The 16,758-nt window shown below is 32.2% G+C and overlaps 1 protein-coding gene across 5 annotated transcripts in view; it reads right to left on the bottom strand.

Annotated features, from left to right (window-relative positions):
- The window catches only part of LOC105207374 (cordon-bleu protein-like 1), a 245,652-nt gene that overhangs the window by 49,420 nt on the left and 179,474 nt on the right, over positions 1-16,758 (bottom strand). For all 5 annotated transcript variants that reach the window (XM_039445739.1, XM_039445736.1, XM_039445737.1 and 2 more), the window contains one exon: positions 3,622-3,748. In XM_039445739.1, coding sequence (XP_039301673.1) covers positions 3,622-3,748 — 127 coding nt within the window. The remainder of the gene's footprint in view (positions 1-3,621; positions 3,749-16,758) is intronic.

A 16,758-nucleotide genomic window follows, 5' to 3' on the forward strand; every position in this document is an offset into this window, starting at 1 on the left:
TATAATTATCGAAGCGTGATTCTTTCATGGATGCTTCTTACTACTGCATCATGCAACTCAAATTAAAATCACTCTAAAATCGCGGCCAATAAAAATGCCGAAAGACTTCGAATCAATCAATCTCTTACTAATAACAATAAAACTTTAACTTTTTATACATAAACCTATAGCGTGTGCGTGGCGCTATTGCTTCGTACACTTTCAATTACGATAATTCAAAAAATAACGCTCATAAGGAATTATAGAAATTTTTTCTGTTAAAATTAACTCCCCGTAGTAGCAACAATAGAATATTAATATTTAACATTGCATAACGCTTCGGTACATGGTCCTCCACCATACCATATACGCCTAATCGAGATCCTATAAAGAACTTAATTTATATTAATTTTCTAAGCATTGGATTTTGCATCAAAGTGTGGTATGCGGTATTTCCGCGGGTCGCGACCCCCGGAACCGTCTACAAGCGCCTCGCGCAAACTATAGGCGCGAGCCGCGCGGTCGCGGAACAGGGCGGACTTCTAAGGACTATGCGTTACAAAAAACTATCGCTCCGAATTTTTCGAGAACCCGAGGAATCGTCCCACAACATCTCTTGCCCATATCCTTACCTATATAAGGAGCGAAATCGGAGCTTCAAAATTCAGTCTTGTTGGTTGTGCGAGGTTCGCTATCCGGCGACCGCCAAAGTGCAGGTACGATCTCAACAACGGATGGGTTTACTCCTGATGAAGACGTTAGTCTTTGGGGTGGCCCCAGGCGAATTGCCTTTTTCCTCTACTATCACCCTCCTCTCTCCTTTCTACCAGAGATCCAGAGGGTTGAACCACAGTAGGCATTAGCTTGAGTGTGGCCTCACTCGTTTCTTTGTCTCCCTCCCTTCCATCCGAGCGTTGGAGAAGACTCGCGAAAGTGATTCTTCGATGTCTTCTTTCTCTTTCTCACTCTCAATACCGTCGGAGAAGACTCGCAAAAGCGACTCTTTGACGTCTTCCTATCTCTCTCTCCCTCTCCTGCAGCGTCGAAGAAGACTCGCTAACGCGACTCCTCGACGCACTCACCGTCTCTCTACCCGGTGACTCGAAATCTTTTCCTAAATAATATCCACCTTCAGAAAAGGCATTCTAACGGGTGTCCTCTCCAACCCAGCGGATTCATCTCTCCGTATATTCTCATATCTTCTTCTCTTTGTCATTCGCTAATTAAAATTCGTTGATAATTGTAGATTACTAGCGCTGACTCCTCTCTCTCTAACGCTTATTACTACTCTTTCAGAAAGACGGTAAGACATACTACCACACTTATTTCACATATTCATATTCCAACGTGGCAATCGCTCATATCAACTCCATCATATATATCTTCAAGAAAATATAGGCCGAAAAAGGGCACACCGCGCCTACGCCGGTGGACGAAAGCGGTTCTTCCGGAAAATGATACGGGGACTCCACGCTTCGGGGGAGTTCGACCCGTTCATTTTTCCGCCTCCGCGTCTTAGTCCTCTTCCCTCTTCGCTGGAGGTGGAGGAGGCACTAAGTTCAGGATCGTCGTCCATGGCAGATTTAGGCAATGATCGTGTCGATGATTCCCCAGAACCCGCTGTGCCCTCTCTCGATGATTTGGTTGTCCCGAAGCAAGGCAAAACTGTAGGATTAGCAAAGAAACCGAGACGCAAGCCAGCTAATCCCACTCTGGACTTTGTCCCGACACGGGCACCGACTCGGCCGTGTCCAATAGGCGTCCATAGACAACACGGAAGGTCCATGGGGAAATTTTCTAAACTGAGAAGTCACCACTTTCTACATACTCGCCATTCATGATTAATGAAACGACTAGAGCTTATTGGTCGTTACGTTAATCATGAACTGTAAGTGTGTAGAAAGATAGCGACTTTTCAGTTTAGAAAATTTTCTCATGGACAGAATCAAAGTCCTTGGGTGTACATCCAGCGTGTTTGATTCTGCCCATAAAAAAATTTTCCAAATTGAAAAATCACCACTTTCTACATACTTGCAGTTTATGATTAAAGTAACGATTACAGCTTATTGGTCATTCCCTTAATCATGAACTGTAAGTATGTAGAAAAATGGCAACTTCTCAGTTTAGAAAATTTTCCCATGGACAGAATCAAACACGCTGGGTGTACAATGCGTTGCATTAATGCCTGGGATTCGATTTTAGGGACTACGTATCTCTCTTAGTTATTTTTACGTTTATGATCGAATGCTGTCAATAATTGCAGCATTCGGTCATGAACGTAAAAATAACTAAGAAAGAAACGTGGTCCCTAAAATGGATACCCCAGGCATCAATGCAACGGACTGTATGCACGTACATTTGAGTGATTTTTTGTTATTTAACTTTTTATTTGGCCGTATACATTTAGAGTTATATAAAGTTAAGACAATAACATGGAATTTTGTTAATATAGTTTTTTTAAATAAAATTTTCATATTAAAATATTTCTTCGATAAATCGATTGTTATTTTAAAGAGCGGTGTTTAGAAACATTAGAGACATCATTTTATGCTCGTTGTTTAACGGTAAACAGGGATAAAATAATATTTTTAATGAAATTTTTAGTCGTATTTTTAAAGCTTCTGAACGAAGGAAAATTCTAAATCAGAAAAATTCTGAACAATGAAAAATTAAAAATATATAATTTTTTAACAAGGTGCTATTTTTTTTAAACTAAACTAATTTTTTAAAATTATTTTTATGAATAACCATATTACAATAACTTTTTTTCTTCCACCGATTATGTAATGCATTAGATTTTTATAAATCAAATAAATGTTTTAAATTTTAAATATTTCTTTACTTTGAGTCTAGAATCTGTCAAACAACACTTTGACGAATGTAATCGTTCAAGTTTCAATAGAAAATATTAATTGTAAACAAAATTATTTAATAAAATGAAAATGGATGCCATATTACCCTCTTCTCCTCTACATACCATAATAATTTTGTTCACAGAAACCTCGACAATACAATGCAACTCTCTGTGAGACTAAACTACAACGAGAAATTGATGCACGTCCTCCAATCGAAAACTCATGCGCTTTGCGTGGACCCTGTTCAAAAGCCTCCTGCTCCTAAAGTTAGAATACTATGCTCCAATACTATACTATATAGTATTATATAGTATAGTATTGGAGCATAGTAATCTAACTTTAGACAGAGTATATATAAGTATTATACACGAACAGACCTGTTCAAATGTATCTTGTCTGGAAAATTTTTATGTAAGATTACTCATAAAAAAATTACACTCACACATAATGAGAGTTCCACAGACCCCAACAAAACTTTGCTGCCGTGCCGTTTAAATTCTAGTTAACCAATTTTATTAAAATTGGTTAACTATATTAATTAAAAGGAGAGATTCAAACTTTTTATCCCCTGGTCTAAACCTCCCATCACATTTCGTCTTCATACAGCGTTCAAAATTTTATAACGGATTGTCCAGATTCCAAAATATGTTTAGGAGTTAAATGTTGATTCATAAAATATTTTTTCATCACTAACATGAACTTTATTTTAAAGAAATGCAGAACTTTTGCCAGTCTTGAAAATTTTGCTAAATTTGTAAACTCAAACAAAGTTTTCTTAACTATTTACCTGGATGACGAAGCACATATTTGCTTCTGTCCAAATTCTTCTCACGGCATACTTCGTCCAGGATTTCTCCGAGGTTCATTTTCGGACTGACTCTCGACACATACAGCTGATTTCTGGGTAAGTGTACCTGCACAAATCAAGTTATTGCATTACTGATTCATTGCATTCATACATGGATACAGTTCAAGTTCGTAACTGATTTTAAATGCAGTTTTTGCAGAAGCTGGATAAACAGCTAGAGTTTACATTTACTTTTAACCTTTATCAGCATCAAGAAAATACAAATCCAACTGCTTTTATTTGTTACGACTTACTATTGCATGTCTTCTTCAGAAGAACTTTATTTTTAGAAAAATTCTAAACAAAGAAAAGTATAACAAAATTTTCCAAAATTCCATTCCATCTCGAAGTTTTGCAAAAATTAGCCTTATAATAATAAAAATATTTATTATTTTTTGACGCTAATAGATATACAAGATGTCCATAAAATCCGTTGCCATTCCATTATCCCATATATTTCGAAAACGATTCAAAATTACGAAAAACCAAATATATATATGATCGTTTCGAAATAAGCTATTACTTTTAAGAGGATTGGAAAAGTTGCACCTCGAGAAGTGCCCTAGAGGGCCCCAATTCAAAAATTTCAAATAAAACTAGTCATATTGTACTAGAAAGGATTGAAATATTATGTGGATATTATGGCTACTGTGGATATTATGGCTATCTGTATTATCTCCGTTATTAGATAATGAATTTTCACGATTGCTTATGGAATTATTCGTTTAGTAACCTGCTATTTTTTAATGGAGCTAATATGCCAATACACAGAAATCGATAATTATTAAACATTTTTACTTTGGAGTATTCCGAAACCTTCAACAAGGTACATTTTAACATTAATTACATGTACTTCTTCATTCTTTTTAAACTCGTATGCATATTCATTATCACACGAATATATGCATGTACTCAAATATTAATTTGATATTAAATTTTTTATTTGACTGTACACATTTCGAGTTATGTAAAATAATATTCAATAGTATAACATTTTTGATATGCGGCTACTTAAGAGCCATTGAAGTATGGCTACTTTGAGATTTTTTGATAAACATTCACAAAAGGAGAGCAGCCTCTCACGACCTTGATATATGTTATCAAGGAGATGGTGCTGAGTGACTTGTAAAAGGTTTTAAGTAATGGCCACTTTTCTTTAAAAAATTATTAACAACAAATGTTTATCAATAAAAAATGAGATAATTATGTATTATAGGAGATATAACACCAAATGTTTCCTTTAAAGACACAAATTATTTTTGTATATAATTTTTGTATATAGTTCTTTCAGGGGGGAATGAGTATATAGATGCAAATCAGCATCAATTATTATATTAAATTAATCAATTTAATATAAACAGTAATATGACTAATTCTTATTCGACATACTGTGTTACAACCGGAATTAATTCGGCGCACATTCTGGTTGAATTCGGAGAAGTATATAAAATCACACGAATAAATATAAGCACTAAGATCTAGCTGCGACCAAAAAAGGCTTTCTTACTATCATTGTGTTGTTACACTATCGGTCCAATAACCTATTTGTAATTTATAATTTTTGTGTTTTTAAAACAAACATTTTGCGTTTTTGAAACAGAAAATTTGTGAGTAAATATGTACAAAAGAATTCTAAGCATTTACTACAAGCGTGGAAAGTTTGTGAATCGGAGTATGTGTTGTTTTAATTTTGTTAGTGATTGGCATGTACGGCTTAGTGTATGTCAATAAGAAATTCGGATAATCACAAATAATGTTTTTATTTTTCCCGTTTCGAACTGAAGCGCACAAACTTTCGCCAATCATTCAGAAATATGTCGCATCTAGTTTCATCATCCGTACCGATAAATGGTATGCCTACAATACTTTGCGTAATGAAAATTATACACATTTCTTAGTCAATCATAAACATAATTTTGCAGATCCCGAAACTGGCGTTCATACACAAAATATTGAATGCCTATAGAGAGAAATGAAAGCAAATATTAGACCTTTAGCGGTACATGATATCATACAAATATTTTGTTTTCATGCAAAATATGCGAATAATATCTACATATAATATCTCTATAGAATATTATTTTTTGCATACCGTCAGAATATACTCACAGCATTTGTATAGCATTTTAATAGAATATTTTTCGTATATTGCCAGAACATGCTAAAAATATTATAAATACATTTCGCTATTTATACTTATTCTTTAATAACAATTTTTTTATATTTATTTAATTCTTGTATTATATTGATCTTTCTATTTGTATTCTTATTTAAACAAATAATAAAAATTATTCCAGATGCTATTCCGTATTTGTAAAAATCGGTTAAAAAACTATAATTTTATATATATTTATATAAATAATATGCTTTAATTGTATATGTTTCATCTCTTCGATAACATATATTGAACTGATCTACCAGTTATATACACGTATTAGCACAGTGTTCATAGAGATCAACACGAGGAATCAGTTTGCAGCAGTCACAGAGGTTAAACATCGTTCATCGGTGTTACGACTCGGATGGATAATTGCTGGGAAATTTTCGAAAAAAATTCCCAAGAAAGAAATTTTTTATTGCAAAAAATGTTTTTTTAAAATGTTACAAAAATACAGTGTTTTGGGAAAATATCATGAAGACTCTGTATAATATTATGGTTATTATAGGTGTTATATACTGTATGCAGTTATTCAAAATACATCCTACAGGATATTGTTAACATATGCTCAGAATTAGAATAGGAAATCGCACTGCATATGCAAAACATATCGTAGCATGTATATCGAATGTTCTAAAAATATAAACAATCTACTGTTATAACATTCTTAAAACATTCTCAGAATATTCTTGTTCCGTTAGGAACGATTCGGTACGCGAGAATATCATTTCACACAAAATATTGCAGAATTTTTATTCCAAAAAACGTACGATTATAACAAATAGATAGATGCTTTCTTTCAAAATATAAGTTATGTAAAATAATTATATAAATAATAATATGTATGTATTTACTAAATAATGTACATATTAATTAAATGTATCCTGTAATATAAAAAAGTATCAAAGCAATCATAAAACTTTATTCGTATATTTTTTCAATAAGGAGTGAGCATTATATAAAACCTTTTGTAAGTCGCTCAGGATAATTTCTTTCTCAGACAGCACAGTGACGTTTTAAAAATATACTTAAAACGTACATATTGGACGTTTTGGACATATTAAAAACATCCAGTTTAGATCCATGGATATTTTAAAAACGTTTTGAAAATATCCAGTGTTAGCATTATGGACCTCTTAAAAACGTCCACTTTAGGACGTAATGGATTAAAACTGGACTAAATTAATACATTAAACAAATTTTAGACTACAATCCAGACAAAATGATTGTTATACAATATATTTTTTGTCGCTGAAAATAATTCCGTAAATAAAATTGCTCCATCATGTCACATTTCCCAGAATATTTTTTTATGAAAAAAATTTATTTATTAATATTTATTTTAATATTGTAAAAAACCGTTGTCATAATGTTAATTAAAATAAAAAATGTTACTTAAAATAAAAAAAAAATCGGAAATATTTCTTAAATATTTTTTTCGAAAATTTTCAAGCGGTCACCCATCTAAGTTGTAACTTCGCCGAACGTTGCTTGACCTGTAAGACTGCTGCAAACTGATGCCTGGTGGTAATTTGTGAACATTTTGGGTTAACATAGGTATGTATATCAAGTCAATATATGTTATTGAAAAAATAAAACATATAATTAAAACATGTTGTTTATATAAATAACTTGGATGGGTGGATTTCCATTTGGAAATTTCCAGAAAAAATTCTTCGGTAAGATTCTTGTTTCTTTTAACTTTAAAAAATATTTTTATCAAGAGGCGCGGTCGCATCTTACGCTAAGTCCACGCTTTTCCACGCTTTATTAGCGAGACCGACCGACCCTCTTTTACGCAAGCGAGTTCAAGCATAACGAGATTATCAGATCTCAGTAACGGCTGAACCGATCAAGTTCTGATTAGTCTCAATCGATAACTTGGGGGTCGAATTGTATAAAAAAAGTGTTTTTATTTTTTTTCTCCGTGCTCTATGTGCGGAGGTATCGCGACGCAAAGTCTAAATCTTGACATTTTTATTTAAGAAACGTCATCATCGGGGTGCGCACGATTGGACACCGCACGATTGGACACCACCACTCACAGCGGCCGATGCCTAGAGTTTTTTCCGTTGGTTTGGTTAGATAAGTCAAGATGATTGGTTGGTGTCCAATCGTGCTGTGTCTAAAAGAGTGTCACCCGTCATCATCGCCAAGCGAATCTTGTCCAGTACACGTTTTTGACACAGAGTGAGAGTGGCCGTGAGCCGTTCTGTGTAAAGTCACTAGATTTACAAAGTACCGCAATCATTCCGCCATTTTGGCTCCAACATGCGGCATATTTAAAACGTGCATATGTGTATGAATGTATTTAAATAAGAACAAAAATTATAAATTATATAAATTAATTTTATTTACAATGGTTCTTATTTGCATATGATTTTATTGCAACGCTTTTACTACTATCCCAGATAGCACGCAATATTTATGATAAATATTAATAAATATTTATCATAAATATTTTTTATAAATATTATAAAAATATTTTATACATATTTTATATATACGGCGGAAAAAGATTATAAAAATTTTTATCAAAAATATTGTTAAAATATTTTCTAAAATATTGGTCGCGACTTGGATGGGTGAATTTTCGCTTTGGAATTTCCAAAAAAAATTCCTAAGAATGGAATTTTTTTGCAAAAATTGTTTTTTAAAATATAGAAATATTGTTTTACTCATTAGGATTATGTAGTGTAATATAATATTTATGCGGGTATTTCAAAATAACATTTTCAAAATAATTATCATAAATCATAAATATTTTTGAAATATTTATGATAAATATTTATAATCAGTCTAATCTGCGGCCATAAAAACATTTATTAAATGTTTTGATAAATGTTTATAAAATATTAAAATAAATATAAATATTTAGTAAATATTTTATAAATATTTTGTGCTATCTGGGATGTGTTCAATATGCGTTAATATTATATATGCGTATTCTATATGCGTTAATATTAATATATTTTTTTAAGATAAAATGGATGCGTGCAATAATAAATGTTTTGATAAGTTTAAAAACAATATTGTGGCACGACGGCACAAAGTCTGTACGACAATTATTTAAAAACATTTCAATAAATTCCAAAGTTTTAATTTATTCAAAATTAAGCATGTTTTTAAATGTTTAATATTGTTTTATTTTTCAGAGTACAACAATAACACAATAGATTTAACGCCCCTCACGGTGTCTCACGGTAAATAATTGCACTTGATGTGTAATTACATATATTAATTACATATATAACAAACGGATTGAGTCTTATGAATTGCTTTATTAATCTAGTGACTTTAATTCTGTGTGTCATGTGATGCATCATTCATGGCCGTTTCCACGAGCATTATGGCGTATTATTATGTGTCTACTATGTAATGCAATTCCTGTTTACATTGAAAAATTTTTTAAGACACGCGTATTAAAATATAAAAAAATACGTTTAAAAATAATAAGAATACCAGGAAATGTAATAACAAATAAAATATAGATAGAATAATTTATAAATATATTTAATTATTTAGTAATATTATTATTTTTTACAATATGTATGTTGAGTGATCGATAATTGATTATCGTTAATAACAATTTGAACACGACAGTATTGCTAAAATTTGAAATTGTTAGGGTGCAATATCGTATGACAAATTTTCAAGCGTGCTGATTGGCTACAGAATAGAAAGTTTCTCGGGTATCTAGAAATTTTCTATTTTGCAACTAATCGTCAACGCGACTACTCGACGCTGGCCGGCGATTGACGAGTGAGTGTCTGCGGGTGTAAGCGGGGGGATCTATTCTTTCTGGCTGCAATTTGGCGCCTCAATGGCTTCACTTCGTGATTCGTGGCCTTTGTACTTTTATGCATCGTGAACCAAGTGCGTACAAGCACAGTATATACAGTAGCGCAACTCTCCCAATTTCAGCGTGTACGAAATTGAACTGCACATGCGCGAGCTAAGTAGGTAACCAATCACACAACAGATTTTCTATCGCACTTTCTCGTACTATTTTTCTATAGCGCTTTCTGTCACATATTATCAAGGTTGTATATATACTTGCTTACAATACAAAATAAATATACGCATTCGGCCTAAGTAACTTTATTTTGTAATCATACACATACTTTATGTATAGTGTATATATATAAAATAGTATGTATATGATTACAAAATAAAGTTACTTAGGCCTAATGCGTATATTTATTTTGTATTGTAAGCAGTTTTTAGAATATCAGGATTTTATTTTACACTAATATGTATTATAATCAACACTAATCTTACATTGTAAACAACTAATTAAGCTTTATTTCATTATAATGAACTGGAATTAAAATGTAAATTTACCTCAATTAGTATAATTTAGTTATAGTTCATTAAATCATTATAGAAGACGTATCAGTGAAAACATTATTACCTCTAAGACTCACTTTTGTAATTAAAAATATTAGAAGCATTAGAACAACTTATATTTCTTTATTTTATTATAAACTAGATCTAAATGTTTAATCGTCAGAAAAATTCATTGTAATAAAGATAAAGCAATAACAGTTGTGATTTAGATTCAGTTTTGTGAAAGCGAATTAGCTCTAAGACTCAACTTGTGTACTTAAAAATATTACAAGCATTAGAACAACTTAAATTTCTTTATTTTATTATTATAAACTAGGTCTAAATGTTTAATCACCAGAAATATTCATTAAAATAAAGATAAAGCAAAAACAGTTACAATTTAGATTCAATGTTTTGAATCACCTAAATGTTATATTTTTATATATATATGTATAAAATTTTTTTTACAGCTCTATGGAAAAAAGCCGGGAGGCGATACCGAGGACGAGAATGGCGTGGTGGACAGGGAGATCGACGAGGTCGAGGGGGTCGGGGTGGTCTAGGTCGTGGGAACTCCGGAAACATATGGGTGTTCCACTACAATTATAGATACTAACTACTAATATTAATATAAAATATATATTTTATATTAATATTAGTATTTAGTATCAATATTTTATATTATTAGTATTAATATAAAATATGTATTGTTGTAAAAAAATAAATAAATATATTTTCAAATTTTATATTGTGATATTATATTTCTCGGTCTTCCCATCCTATCCAATCCTATCCTATCCTATCCTATTTTCCTGCTGAAAATATCCAATTAAAAAGCTCTATTCGGTGTAGTAAAATTGAATTGTATTTTTCAACCTGCATTTTTTAGTAAAATAATTGAACGCTATAGAGTTCAATTAAAATTAAATTCAAGAATAGTGAGCTCAAGAGCCACGCAGGATGTCGGGCGCGAGTAAATAAATAACGAATAAATCCAATGTCAGGCAAATGTTTCGACCTTTAATGACGGTCTTCTTCAGTGATATTACAAGTCTATAAAACAACAATTTAATCGCACTAGTTGAGATACAAATTTATCAAAATAAACAAATAAAGATCAAAAATAAAAAATAATAAAAAATTTGAAAACCAGTTACCGAATAGATAGAGATTGTGCATAACCGCGGTATACATCTTATTTCAACGTCTTAGCATAATAAATATTGTGAACGACCTCACAGAGCGTGTGCAGAGACAAGAGTTTCGTAAAATCACATAGATTGGTTGCTAACAAATAAATAAATAAATAAGAAAATGATATTAAAACGATGACTTTAAAACTTGTGACAGACAATAAATAGTTAAAAAAAAAAAATAAACGAAAAATGAATAAAAAAAATAAATAAATAAAAATAAATATGAAAGCTGTACAAGTCATTAGATATAAAATTGTAAAAAAACGTATTATAAAAATTATGCAAATTAAAAAAAAAGGGAAAAAGAAATTAAATTGAAGCAAAAGTTATATACAAAATACCTCTAAGCACCGAAACTCGTGTCACAGCCTTGAGATGGGATGTTACATCTCGGTGAGAATAGATACAAATAATAAAGACCGAAACGAGATAGCCTCGGTGGCCCAAACGAAAGGAATAGAAAGAGAAGGGGTGATGAACCTAAGAAAGAGGAATATGATCGAGGATAGGAAAATACGCATCCGAGAGAAATTTGGTATTGCTTTGTTTATTGAGTCCATGCATTTGATTTTTGATGTGTAACATCTCGGATATAGATCTTTTACGGACGATTGTCCATTCTAATTGGACGATTCCGGCAAATGGCGACGAACCTGGGTTAAAACCCACTGCAGTCGAAAACGCTATCAGAAAATTGTAATTTTTGAAGTTCACTAAACTGCGCGCCAAATAGATTTTCAGTTATACAGGGTGTCAGCTAAATACAGCCCCTGGTTTCGTGGATTGATAGATCAAGTAAAACTGAGCAGAAAAGTTCTTTACTATTTTTTAATACTCGCCATAGTTAACGAGATAAGAATTAATAAAGTCTAAGAATAAACGCGTATCACCGTGCGTAAGAACCGCCCACCAATCGCCGAGACGTAGGGTGCCGGGGCAGCCTTCTCCCTCCTTGCCGCGGGCCGCTCGCGGGCCATAGCTACTGCTTTTCCCTCCTCACCGCGCCGCGCCGCCAGCCACGGCTGTCTATGCTTGGCAATCGACGGGCGGTCCTTGCACGCGGTGATACGTGCTTATTCGCAGACTTTATTAATTTTTATTTCGTTAACTATGGCGAGTATTAAAAAATGATAAAGGACTTTTCTGCTCAGTTTTACTTAATCTATCAATCCACGAAACCAAAGGCGGTACTTACCTGACACTTTGTATAAGTTTCACTTCTATGGAAAGTTGATGTGATAAAAATCAACATTAAGCAAATGTTTTATTAAAATATGAAATGATTTGTCTTTGATTGAATGGTATCTTCATTGGATTGTACTGTTTTGATTGAATCAAGGATATAATTAAGAATATTAAAAATATTAGATTATATTCTTTTATAAATTGATTGCATAAAATTGTGTCTAATCTATATTTTAAAATCAATGTCTAGAGATTTTTGAGGTCGCTGATTACAAATCTAATGTCTAAATTTTATATTTACTAAAAAATAGCAATCTTACTTTAATAAGTATTGCTTTATTTTATGTATTATATAATGTAAATGTTAAATAAACCTGTATATTATTTATAATATAATTAAAATAATTGTTTTAAATTTAAACCTGTTTTTTATTTCTGGTTTTCATTCATTGATAGGTAAGTATATATATTTCTGTTTTCCTTTCTCTTTTTCTTTTATCTCTTTCTTTTTTATCTCTATTTCTTTTTTCTTTCTTTTTTTCTCTTTATTTCTTTTTTTTTAAAGGTGTCAAGAATATAGTTATTGTGCGTTTTTAAAAATCGACGGCTGTACCTCAATATACGACTGCATTATATCTTTAAAATCGGCGGCTGTTAAAAAATCTTGACATTAGTGTGTGCTTCTAAAAATCGGCTGCTGTGCGTTTCTAAAAATTGGCTGCTGTGCGCTAAAACAAAAAAATCGGCTGTTGTGCGCTGATATAAGAAAATCGGCTGCTGTGCGCTGATGCAAGAAAATCGGCTGCTGTGCGCTGATACAAGAAATCGGCTGCTGTGCGCTGATACAAGAGCATTGTTTTTAATAAAATGTCTATGAAAACAAGAGATATTACTTTAATGCCTGCCGATAAAGATATAGTTATCCGAGGTGAATGGCTTACGGACAGTCATATAGATCATTTTCATCAACTTTTAGCAAGTGAGTCGGACTATAGATCTGTTGATACGGTTCTGATACGATTATTAGATTCAATACAACCTATGTTACAAGATAAAAAACATATACAAATATTACACAGTTCAAATGGGCATTGGGTATGTAGATTTTATGAAAAAATATATTCATGTATGATTCTTTAAAATAATAAAATAATAAAACATTGCATAAGCAACATCCCAGATAGCACATAATATATATGATAAGTATTAATAAACATTTATCATAAATATTTTTTATAAATATTATAGAAATATTTTTTAAATATTTTATATACAGGGTGTCAGGTAACGATCGCCCGTGGTTTCGTGGATTGATAGATCAAGTAAAACTGAGCAGAAAAGTCCTGTACCATTTTTTAATATTTGCCATAGTTAACGAAAAAAAAATTAATAAAGTCTGCGAATAAGCGCGTATCACCGCGCGCAAGGACCGCCCGCCGATCGCCGAGACGTAGGCAGCCGCGGCTGTAGGCGTGGCGCTGTGCGGTGAGGAAGGAAAAGCAGCTAGCTGTTTTCCCTCCTCACCGCACAGCGCCGCGCCTACAGCCGCGGCTGCCTACGTCTCGGCCGTCTCGGCGACCGGCGGGCGGTCCTTGCGCGCGGTGATACGCGCTTATTCGCAGACTTTATTAATTTTTATTTCGTTAACTATGGCAAATATTAAAAAATGGTAAAGGACTTTTCTGCTCAGTTTTACTTGATTTATCAATCCACGAAACCACGGGCGATCGTTACCTGACACCCTGTATATGACGGAAAAGATTATAAAAATCTTTATCTAAAATATTGTTAAAATATTTATTAAATATTTTCCAAAATATTTATGATAAATGAAGAATAAGTATTTACAAAAATATTTATGTAAATATTTATGATAACAAAAAAATAAATATTTATGATATTTTGTAAACATTTTTATAAATATTTTGTTCATTTATAATAAATATAAAAATTTATTCCGTTTTAATAATATGTTAATAATTTAATGATTTGTTGTTTTGATTGTCACATATTAATTCTTATAATAGAATGCAAAATAGTACTTTTGGCTGTGTATTTAACATATATACATGTATATACATGTGCTGATACATACACAATTAAAATAATTAGTGGTATCGTTGTGTAACTTTTCTTATTCTTTTTTATACTGTTTCGATGTATGTATGTACTATCGGTTCCTCTTTACTGTCCTAGTTTACACCATGCACTTGATACTAATTATTTTCTATTAAATTATCTTAATTTCGGCAATGAATTTGAAGAATAGTATACTAAACTGGTATGAATCAAAATTAATTAATATATGTATCATCAAAAATAATTAATATATGTATACACGCATCGTCAAAAGTAAGATTTAATAGAAAGAATTTAATAGAATCCAGTGCTCGGAATTAGTGGCACATTTTGAGCGGATTTCCGAGGCGATGCCTACTGTCTCCCCTCGAGCCTCTCACTCCGCTCGCGGGCCTACAGCCGAGCTGCCGGCCGCACGTCAAATGTTGTGGCTCAGGAGCGTAGAGCGTCACTTGTAAAAGAAATAGTCTAGACCCTAGGTTATTTCTTTTACAAGTGACGCTCTACGCTTTTGAGCCACAACATTTGACGCGCGGCCGGCAGCTCGGCTGTAGGCCCGCGAGCGGAGTGAGGGGCTCGAGGGGAGACAGTAGGCGTCGCCTCGGAAATCGGCTCAAAATGTGCCACTAATAAAAAGTTACGAGTTATATTACGCGTATCAAATGCTCGATGTAAACTAGGCCACTTTTGTAAGTTCCTGGTCTGTTCTTTTCAACTGCATTTGAAGTGAAACTGAAAAGAACATACCAACAGCGTCATGTGAACGATCTGTGGCCGTCCGGCGACCGGCGACTGAGCAGCTACTTCCTGTTTCTGTTGAGCCACGTTGAGCGAACCATGCCGAGGTGTGTCTATATCTATAGAATAGATCTGAAACCCTTTGAGACCCTTAAGTAAATTGAGTATAATCCATTAGTAATCCTTGAGGAGTACATTAAATAGGCGATGTATGCCGGGTATATATATTCCTCAAAAAAATAAATTTAAGAGAGTTGTGGCGCCTGAACTTTGTCTGCCGGCGCCGTTTTTATTGATATCTACGCACGAATTAAGTCCCAGAACATGTGGAAGGAACCTTTGAATACCTTTCCCCGCTAACGTCTAACCGAGAATGATAAGAGTTGTCTATGCATATTAATATTGTAATTATTAAATAACAAATAAAATTAAAATTAATTCATAATTTTTAGATGGATTTCACTATTTCCAATCAGCAGACAATGTTTTTTTAAATATTTAAAATATGCAACAATAAATATTTAAAAAATATTGTTTGCTGATGCGATTTTTAATATTAAAAAATTTTATATAAATTTAATAAAAAAAGTAAAATTTTACAAATTTTTATTATAATAATTAATAAACATTTTCAAAATATTTACCATAATATTTATCATAATAATTAATAAACATTTTCAAAATATTTATCATAATATTTATCATAATAATTAATAAACGTGTTCAAAACATTTACCTTAATATTTATCATAAATATTTTTGAAACGTTTATAATAAATATTTATGATCAGTCCAATTTACGGCCATAAAAACATTTATTAAATGTTTATGATAAATGTTTACAAATTATTAAAATAAATATTATAAATATTTAGTAAATGTTTTATAAATATTTTGTGCTATTTGGGATAAGCAATTTTTGGAAAGATTATTTCCAACATATAATTTTGAAAACAATCCTGTAAAATTTCCTATTGTGCAACAACAACCGAACGGCGATGATTGTGGTGTCTTTGCCATTGCTTTTGCAATTTTGTTATATTTTAATATTAAACCTGAAAAGGTACGCTATGAGCATAAGTCAATGCGGCAACATTTGTTAACGGTTCTTGAAAATAATGATATTAAGCATTTTCGTCTAGATCAACAATATGGTGTACCTCTACAAGTATTTCCCATAGCAGCAAGAGCAAAAGAGGTTAACGCCCTTGTTGAACGTAAAATTTATTTATCTGAAAAGATTTCCTGTAAGAAACAATCCAATTACGTTAAAATAATGGTGGAAGAAAACGTCATATAAAGGCTGTAGATAATTATTGCGTCAAAAAGCGATTTCGATACGCACCGGATGTAGAAAATAATGCTATTTTTAATAATATGTTGGTAAAGACA

Source organism: Solenopsis invicta, chromosome 2, assembly GCF_016802725.1.
Source record: "Solenopsis invicta isolate M01_SB chromosome 2, UNIL_Sinv_3.0, whole genome shotgun sequence".
Classification (NCBI taxonomy): Eukaryota; Metazoa; Arthropoda; class Insecta; order Hymenoptera; family Formicidae; genus Solenopsis; species Solenopsis invicta.